This window comes from Camelina sativa, chromosome 3, assembly GCF_000633955.1.
Source record: "Camelina sativa cultivar DH55 chromosome 3, Cs, whole genome shotgun sequence".
NCBI lineage: Eukaryota > Viridiplantae > Streptophyta > Magnoliopsida > Brassicales > Brassicaceae > Camelina > Camelina sativa.
In genome coordinates, this window is record NC_025687.1 from 14,522,803 (window position 1) to 14,532,320 (window position 9,518).

General features: G+C 35.8%; 2 protein-coding genes across 3 annotated transcripts in view; both read right to left on the reverse strand.

Annotated features, from left to right (window-relative positions):
* The window catches only part of LOC104777076 (homeobox-leucine zipper protein ATHB-9-like), a gene marked incomplete in the record, with an annotated part of 10,720 nt that extends 7,642 nt beyond the window's left edge, over positions 1-3,078 (reverse strand). Inside the window, 3 exon segments of the mRNA XM_019243743.1 lie at positions 1,566-1,623; positions 1,784-1,943; positions 2,517-3,078. Of these exon segments, the coding sequence (XP_019099288.1) occupies positions 1,566-1,623; positions 1,784-1,943; positions 2,517-2,734 (436 nt within the window).
* Positions 7,662-9,518, reverse strand: part of LOC104777078 (nuclear transcription factor Y subunit A-7-like) — a 2,218-nt gene continuing 361 nt past the window's right edge. The window contains exons 2-6 of one of the 2 annotated variants that reach the window (XM_010501283.2): positions 9,207-9,261; positions 8,887-9,035; positions 8,490-8,567; positions 8,227-8,391; positions 7,662-8,146 (exon numbers count right to left, since the gene is read on the reverse strand). In XM_010501283.2, the coding sequence (XP_010499585.1) occupies positions 7,976-8,146; positions 8,227-8,391; positions 8,490-8,567; positions 8,887-9,035; positions 9,207-9,213 (570 nt within the window). In that variant the 5' untranslated portion in view covers positions 9,214-9,261 and the 3' untranslated portion in view covers positions 7,662-7,975. Of the gene's footprint in view, positions 8,147-8,226; positions 8,392-8,489; positions 8,568-8,886; positions 9,036-9,201; positions 9,262-9,518 lie in introns of both variants that reach the window. The other variant, XM_010501282.2, reaches the window with a different exon arrangement.

A 9,518-nucleotide genomic window follows, 5' to 3' on the forward strand; every position in this document is an offset into this window, starting at 1 on the left:
AATTTAGCAGAGGAAGAGTTGATCATGATTGTAATATCTTCTGCTCCATCACTACTCATTGGAGACCATCCATCATCCGCAAAACCATTAACAGCATCATTGAAACCACTGAATTTCAAGATAAGCAAAAGCAATTAGACAATGCTCCGAACAATAAAACTAAGCTTATTGACGAGATATATTACCGGCAGAGTCTTTGGCTGAAAGTTCTTAAAACTGCAGGCTGGCGTCCACCACTATACTGAACTTCTCCACTAGTCTCTTGAGCAACTTGCCTCACATGTCTCAGAGCCTGAAATGTGGAAGTAAAACTCAGAGACACATATGGCCTAGTCAGGTCAGGAAAGGGTCAGGTTCATAAGGAACTTACAGCGACGGTCATCTTCTGAGCAAGAATTTTGGAAGACTCATAGAGAGGCCTGAGCACTTCAGGAACACTTGAGACCTACCAAACCAAAGAAATTCAGCAATCAACATAATAGAAGAGACTCCTACGAGGGCTGATGTGTTTTTTACAAATCAAATGCTTACATCCAAGTCAACATGATCAACAATGTGAATAATTGAGCCACCACCATCACAAGGACGGATAAGAAACCCACTTGACAGCATTTTGGCTCTCACGAAGCTTGAGGACAGCGGACCATTAGGGCCACCAGTTGCAGAAGTTAGTGACCTCTCACAAACCTGAAGGAAACAATTATTATAAGGAAAATCTAGTAAACAGGGTAATAAACAAACATAACCAGTTCATATGACTCACCACATAGCTTCCATCTTCTAGACTTGTACTATATCTCAGCGTCCAAAAGTCACGAGCTGCTGCTAGTGTTGTAGGAGCATAGATCTGATAACCAACCATGAACAATGATCAGTACATTTTAAAGGAACATAAAAACAAGACTGATATATTTATAGAACAGACCTGAGTGTTGACAAGTTCGATAGTACCACCGCTTCCAGTGGGTATAACATTCAGAGTCTCGACACATCGACAGTCACGGAACCATGATGGACGATCTTTGAGGATTTCAGCGACCTACACAGTATTTGAAGTTTAGAGTGTCTTCACAGAAGTTTTCCTTTTTACAAAACAGTATTAAAGTAAAAAACCAAACAACATTTACCTTCATGGGTTCTAAACTCACGAGGCCACAGGCACGTGCTGCTATTCCACTGCAGTTGCGTGAAACAGCTACGATGCCAATAGAATCCGGACCAGGCTACATACATCACCATGAAAATACATATTAAAACATTTATAAAAAATCACTTCATTTTCACATATAAAAAACCTTAAAATGTTACAACTTATTTACCTTCATCCCAATCATCTGGACCCAGTCGACAGCAGTTCCTGTAGCCTTGCTAAGGAACTCTGCCAAGGTCTCCTCCGCAATCGAGAGAAGACTACCAACAAAGGACATTTACAAAAAATAAAGTTAGTTTCTTCACATAATCTCACAAAGAGAAATTCACTAACAGAAAAAACAAGAGCCTTGCTTACTTAGCTGGGTTGTTAGCATCACGCTGCGGATGCTGATGTGTTGGGTTTTGCTGCTGACGTTGCTGACCACTCACGACCACAGACTCACAGCTGTTGTCTGTGGTCGTCCCAGAAGCCTAAGTGACAATAAAGAGAGTTCAAAAGTCACTTTCTAAGAACAGAGAATTCTTAAAGAACAAATTCCATTCACAAGCATCAAAAAGATGACCAACTTTTAAAACGAAGTCTCTATTAGCAATGGGGATCAAAGGTGTAAGAGATATGATTAGGACTTACAGTGTGGATACGATGTTTCATGAATCCATTCTCATAAACCAAGTGGGATACTTGCTTCTGCAAACGGTCATTCTCTTCCATCAAAAGCTTGTTCATCGCACTCAGTTTCCTGTTCACTGTCTGAAGACGAGCTGACTCTTTCCTCTGCTTCTCTCGACATCTAAAAAGTCAACAAACAACCAAAAGAAAGAAAAAAGAAGCTTAAAGACAAACTATAGTGTATGATAAATGTGTTGAAAATAATAGAGAATGAACAGAAAGAGAGTTAAAGAAACAAACACACTTTTTTGCTTTAAGAATCATACCAGAATGACATAAAGAACAAAAAGATTATGTAATTTCCAACATATTCTCTGCATAAATATTACAACTTTTTTTTTTAAGAACATAAGACGTTTTAAAGCTCATCAAAGACAGTTTGATTAGCTGTCACTTTTTTTCTTGTAATTTTCACTTTCAACTGTGTCGACAAAGCCTTAAGCTAAAAGAGAAAAAACAAAAAATCTTTCAATTATATAGACATAGATCTGAAACTCAAAAGGCTTTTAAAATCACCATTTAGATCAAAAACAAGAACATTTAACAAAACATTGTCAGAGAATAGAACAGGCGTTTTAACATTATTGTCTTCAAATACAAGCAAACAAAAAAAGTCAATTTTTAATTTCAGAAACAATCAAAGAACACAAAAGCATTCCATTAAAGCAGTTAAATAAAGAAACAAGAGAATCACCTTCGATTCTGGAACCAAACTTTGATCTGTCGAGGCTCGATGTTACAGAGGATGGGACATTCACGAATAAGCTGTTGTCTTCGAAGAGAGCTAGGTTTAGGACACTCAGCATAAACTCTCTCAAGAGCTTCAACTTGCTCCGGCGTGTACCTAACGTACTTGCCGGAATCAAAACCTTTGTCAGGAGAGTCTCTATCGTCCATGGAGTGAGCCATCATAACTTCTACAGAGAGGGTTTACACACACAGAAAAACAAAAAAGAAAGAAGATATAAAAATCGATACTTTGAGGGTAGAAATAATTGAGAGACCAACCCAGATGAGATGTAGAGAAAAAAGAGTTTTGAGTTAGATTGGTAGGCTCTCTGAGTAGAGAGAGCCACCTTTGAGATTGTTCATGAGATGGTAATGGTTTGGGAAAAGAGTTTGGGTTTTCTCATTTGCAAAAGGAGAGATGAAAGAGGAGGTAAAAAGGAGCTAAAGCAGGCAGCTAAGTAGAGACTAGAGAGAAGAGAGAGAATACTGGAAAAGTAAAGTAAAGATCTTTGTGAGAGAGAGAGAGAGAGAGAGAGGACAAGGAAGAAACAACAAGAAGCACTAAACTTGTAATAATATTATTTATTTTTTTGTAAAAAAAAAAAATTTAAAGGTGAAATTTTGAGAGTAGGTTGAATTCAATGTTTTGGTTTAAAAGCTTAGACTGTTGAGGAAAAAGTAAAATTTAAAAACTTTTTTTATGCAAAAGCTTTTCTCTAAGAAAAATTTATGATAGGAGAAAGCTTTCATTTTATACAAAGCTTATAAGAATTTCCATCTTTATAATGATTTTGTTTAGAGCTCTTAACAATATATGGTTTGAATGGATGTTGCAAGAAAAATCCACTAATCAGTCAATTGTTTAGTCCACTATATATTTTTGAGGTGGATAACAAATTATAGCGATGAAGTTTATTTGTATGTAAAATGGTTTGTAGAATTGGTATGTAATGGATTTTTTATATTTTCTTTGGTATGTACCAATATAATTGATGAATAGTAAATAAGAATGTCTAATTCACAAACAGATTTATCTGTTCCAATCACCACAAACCATTCAACCCCATAGGTTTTAAAAGTAAAATTTTGATAGTAGGATGAATTCAATGTTTTGGTTAAAAACATATACTACTGAAGATAAAATAATTTTTAAAAACTTTTTTTGTGCATAAGCTTTTTTTTTTTAAATGTGATAAAAGAAAACTTAAATCTTATTATATAAAGCTTAATTTTATAGGTTGCATTAATGTATATGAAGTAAAATCATTTCCATTTTTATTTTTTTAGATTTTTTTTTCTTAGAGCTCTTGACAATATAAGTTTATGAGGTCCTACCAAAAAAAAATATAAGTTTATGAGATAGATGATCAATTACTTCTCTAATTTGATTTCATATCACCATCACCAAATTCTCGGCATTAATGTGTATGTCTTCAATATTCTTGATTTAGATAAAAAGTTTAGATGTTGACAAAAGAAAAAGGATTGAAAGTAACTTTTTTTTTTTTTTTAACAAAAGAATCAGCTCAGACGAGCCGATCAGAGGAAAATTGTCTATAAACAAAATATGATGTGGAGACACACGCGCTTGACGTGCTAAAGAATCCGCTCTTACATTAGCATTACGAGAAACATAAATCAAAGAGAAAGAAAAAAACTCCTCCCTGTCGATCCGAATGTCATCTAAATATGTTGCAAAAGCTGGCCAATCAGTTGGGGAAGACACCATCTTCACCAAGTCGGAGCAGTCGGTAAGAAAATCCACATCCCGGAAGTCATGTCCAATCATACATCGCATCACCCAGTTGAAGGCTTCAACTTCTGCATGTAACGGGGATAAACTTCGCCGGAAATTTGTCGCTCCAAGCACTGGGGGCGATCCTTCTGATGAAATACAACACCATCCTGCACCGGCAAAAACATATGTCGCTTTCCAAGAGCCGTCAACATAACATCTCTGTCCCATAAAAATCGTAGGAAGAGATAAACCCCTTCTATACCCATGTGTTAGACCCGTAGTAGTGGAGGGAAACTCCTCCCCTCGACATCTACCTGAGCCTCCTGCCAGGACAAAGCCTCACCCTCCGCCACCCGGACAACCTCATCAGGGCGTTCAGCCTGGTTTTCAAAAACACGGGCGTTTCGAGCTTTCCAAATATACCACATCATCCAAGAAAAAACCTGAACCTGTGAACCCGAACTTATGGGATCTAGAAAATGATCAACATTAGCATATACAGAGTTCGTCGGAAAGAGTTGCGGCCCCACTGGTACATGAGCTAAAGCACAGGCTTGTCGGGCTGGCGGGCATAGAAAGATGGCATGATTTATATTCTCCTCCTCCATCCCGCACCGTGTACAAACGACATCACAACTCAATCCCCAACGACGCAAATTAGTCGATACCGAAATACAACCCGATAAAACTTGCCACATAAAATGTTGTAGTTTTGGTGGACATTTTACTTGCCAAACCCTAGCAAGAAGGGGAGTGATTGCTGGACCAGATCCGAATGCCTGAAAAGGACCTTGGACATCCAAACGTTCCGTCTCATACCCAAATTTTACCATATATTTCCCAGTTTTAGTAAAGTGTCATCCTAAATAATCTGCCTTGGAACAGCTGCTTAGAGGAATTGCCTCTATCAGAGCGACATCCACAGGATCAAAATGCTGAGTAAGCAGATCCTTTCGCCAAGAATTCGTTCGTCGATCAATCAAATCAAGTAACCGGAGATTTGGGTCCTTAAAAGGACCGGATTGAAACCGTTACTTAAGGCATTAGATTTGAAAACTTAATTGCATTCAGACTCAACAAATTAGTACTAGCATTCAGACTCAACAAGTAATTGCAATAAACACAAAATAGATTAGAAAAGCCAACACGCAAAGGCTGTCTCTGCAAAATTTAAAGACATTTTTCAATTATTATTAAAAATCCACTGATTAATGTGCTTGTCACTAAAATCAATAATAATAAGACGAAAAAAAAACTTTGTTTTTTAAACAATTTTCATCATCCGTAAAACGCAAGTGTAGTTGTCAGAAGAAACGGAATTTTGACGAAATGGGGTAATTTGCTAACTTAGGGAAATAAAGCAGTTGGCTTTAAGTTCTGTGACAGTGGCCTACCCCAAACATAGCATCAAATTTTTCTCTACCCTCTTCTCTCTTATTGTCATAAGATGATGCTAACGATGATGTATGTAACAATGTATGTATGTGCATGTACATATCATAACCGTGGTGGGTGGCATGTTCTTGTATCGTATGTTCATCTTTTTTTCTTTGTAACCATGCGGAAGATGATGCGCATGACAAGTATGTACAAATGTCACTACGCGCGTGAGGAGCGTGATATATGTTTTTCTTTAGTTAACGTTAAGTTCTTTTGTTTAACTTGTTTCTAAAAAAGTTTTGTTTGAATAATAAAGTATATGAGAAAACAAAGACACAGCTCTGCCTTTGCTGGGGGGTACAACCTGTATTTGGTTGTCTGGTAACGATTTTTTAATTGGTTTTGTATCCATTTGTCCAAACATTGCTTCTTTAGTATAGTTGTTTGGTTTTCTTATACCTCTTTGTTTTTAACGGAAATTTAAACTGTAACTATTAGGATCATGTTTGAATTTCAAATTATGACCTCAATGCATTTCTCTGCTAACACATGAGAACTATTTCGTCGAGAACCGCGTAAACTAAATCCAAAAAAATCTCTGTATGCCAAATATAAATCCCCAACGATAAATACAAAATGGAGTCAGTCGCAATACAAGTGGTGGGTTGCTTCCCTTTCTCCAATATCTCCGTTTAACCAGAGAACGGTTGGTCTCACGCCTCACTCAATCCTACAGAAAAAACATAAGAAACAAGCTAAACATACTGACTACATCCAATATCGACATGTACGGCAAGCAGCCAAGCACCAAATCAATCATCACGATATATTTTGTTGTTATCTTCGCGAAAACGACATCATGAATATATTGATATATACATTAATACATGCATGTTCGTAAAGGAGGAATACACCAGATTCAATATATAAATACATACATTAAATACGGAAATGTCTAGTAAGTAAATAATAAAAAGGGATGTAGAAGAAGGTCATGTGAAGTCTCATCATGAGTTCTTTACTTTGTGCATGCGCTTTGATTTCCTACATGGCAGTCTCGCAGATATATATATATATATATACCCACTTTACCCTGTCCTTTCTTTTTGCATTTTGATTTGTATCTCTACGACTACTACTAACAATTACTATTATCTTAATCAAATACTTCGTAAAGATAGAAATCGTGTTACTAAAGCTCTTTCATATTAAATTCTTCTTTTTCTGTTTAAGAAAGAACAAGACTATCTATAATCAATTATTAACACACTTTATACGTAGGAGAGTATATCTCGCGCCACTAAAAAGCTACATCATAGAGCTCTTTACAGTTTTTTTTTGAGTACTTTGTTTTTTATACATTTCAGTTAATAGCTTCATTATTTATTTGACTCCTGTGATTGTCTCTAACTTTTTATGTATGTGTGTCACGGTGGAAACTATACAATACAAACCAGGGTTCTCTTAATAAAACTCACGACATGTGTCAAGAACCAAAAAAATACTATTATACATGATCTTTTGTGTGTTTGACTATGAATGAAAAAAACATCGTAATCCATTATCATAAAAATATCATAATAGCAAACAGAAAGTACACACAAATTTTATTTACATTTCGCCTTTAATTGTCTCCATAGTTCGTAAAAAAATAGTATGGATGATCTTTACTGATAGGAAAGATAATTTAGAAAAGAAGAAAATGGGCTTAATCTTTTCCCCTTAAAAAAATACGAATGTCAAATCTTCTGTGACAATGTTGATCTCTAAAGTCAAAACATTGCTTTTTCTTCAACATCATAATACAGTTCCTCTCCATCTCTAGGTTAATTAGTAATTATTACAATACGAGTGCTACTTTATGATGTTTTGCTTTTACATATACAACAAACTTGTGGGTTAATAAATGATTTTTTTTCTGAAGCAACAAATTTTGTAGTTTTACATAAAACGCAATAAACCCAAAACCCTTGATGTCACATTGTTTGTGGATTCTTCCATTCTTCGTTTTATTACCAAAATTTCTTACAACAAAACAATAATATCAGTAGCATTGTATCTTTAACTAAAACATCATGACATTTCCCTTTATTTATTTTTCCTTTCTTCCTCAGTGGGTTTTATTTTAATAATCACAAGTCTAAAAAACCCCACTTCACGTTTTACCTAATTGCTCCCAAGAACCCTATACCTTTTCTACAAAGATTTGTATATATATATATATATCATACACTAAAAGATATAGATGAGCTGACACCAAGCAGAGAGCCAAAATACAACAAAAGCTTTTTCGTGTAGGGACCTTCTCAAGATGTACCACTCGAAGCAGCCATGGCGGATTTACCAGAGCTAAGGTTGGAACTATCTTCATGACTTTCTTCGTGATGCTCATCCTCCTTCTTGGCATTGAGAAACCGGCCACCACATCCTCTTGGTCTTCTTATCGCATGCAAATGCCGAGATTCATGCAAATATGGCTGCGAGATACACTCTCAAAGATTTACTCAAATGAAGAAAGGAATCATAACAGAACTTTTTCTTTAAAGTATTTTTTTACCTTACGTGACTTGATGACTTTATTCTGCGATTCAAGTTTTGCTCTAGATTGCCTTCGCCTCAGTATTCCGTGGTATTGCTTTGCGTTTACAAAAACAGGTTCCTCGACTGCATCAGATGGTAACCGAACACCTTGTTGCTGCATTCCCATTAACTGTACATGTACCTGAAATGATTTGTAATAAGCTGTTAACATTATTAATCATTGAACTGTAAACTACATTTATCCGGATCAGAACACTCGTTGTAGTTAATACACCATACCCCTGCATAGGGTTGTTGTGGAGGCGGTGCAAAGATGCTTCTGTAGTAAGGATCTGGATATGGGTATTGTCCAGGTGCCTTCAGTATTAACAATACACAAACACACACAAAACAAAACAAAATTCGTTACTTCTATATTGTATGAAAATGCAGAAAGGTGATGGTAATGGCGTCAAGAAGTAAATTTATCAACTAGAAGGCCTAAGGCTACATATGACGAGCAACTCGGATTAGCTTCAAATGTAAGGGGTCCAAAAAGACTTGGCATATTAAGTATTGATGTGATCAAACATATCTTTTTTTTTACAGAGAGTAAGAAAGGTGCCAGAAACTAAACCAAAGATATAGTTCTGATTAAACAGTTTGGTTTTTTTGGGGCAGCTGAGAGATGTTTTACCATGGGAAGTGTACTCCCCGGGTGAGGAGGAGGAACCGGCTCTGAGTAGACTAAACTTGTAGCCATTGATTCATAATTTCTTCCAGGAAGAGTTGGTGATTGGAATTGAGAATCTCTCTGTTCTTGCTTCTCATGACTTACAATGTTACCTGGACAAAGAATACACCAAAATTAACAAGAGAGCACCAACTCAAGAATCAGTAACAGCAAACCACAAGAACATAAACTATGGATCAAGTTCTGAAAACAGAATTAACATGAAATAAGAAATATATAAACATAAAATGAATAAAGAAGAGAAAGAGAGAGCAAAACCAGACAGCTCATGGATTGAGGAAGTCATGACTCATGAGCTTAATGTCCGAGGCAGTATTTCTGAAAAGTTCCAAAGAACAGAGTCAGTATATATGTATGATTCTTGAAAGCTTATCAAATAAATTCAAGAACCAGAATTATCATATCCCCACAAAACCATTAACCTCTTATTCAAACTAAACAAGTCAAGAAGCCTACTAAATAAAATTTTTAAGGAACCAATTCCAAACTACAAAACCTTGTAATTCTTACAATCTGACTAAAATTCTAAAACGACAGAGCCATTTTGTAACCCAAAAAAAAAAAAAAAAAAAAAA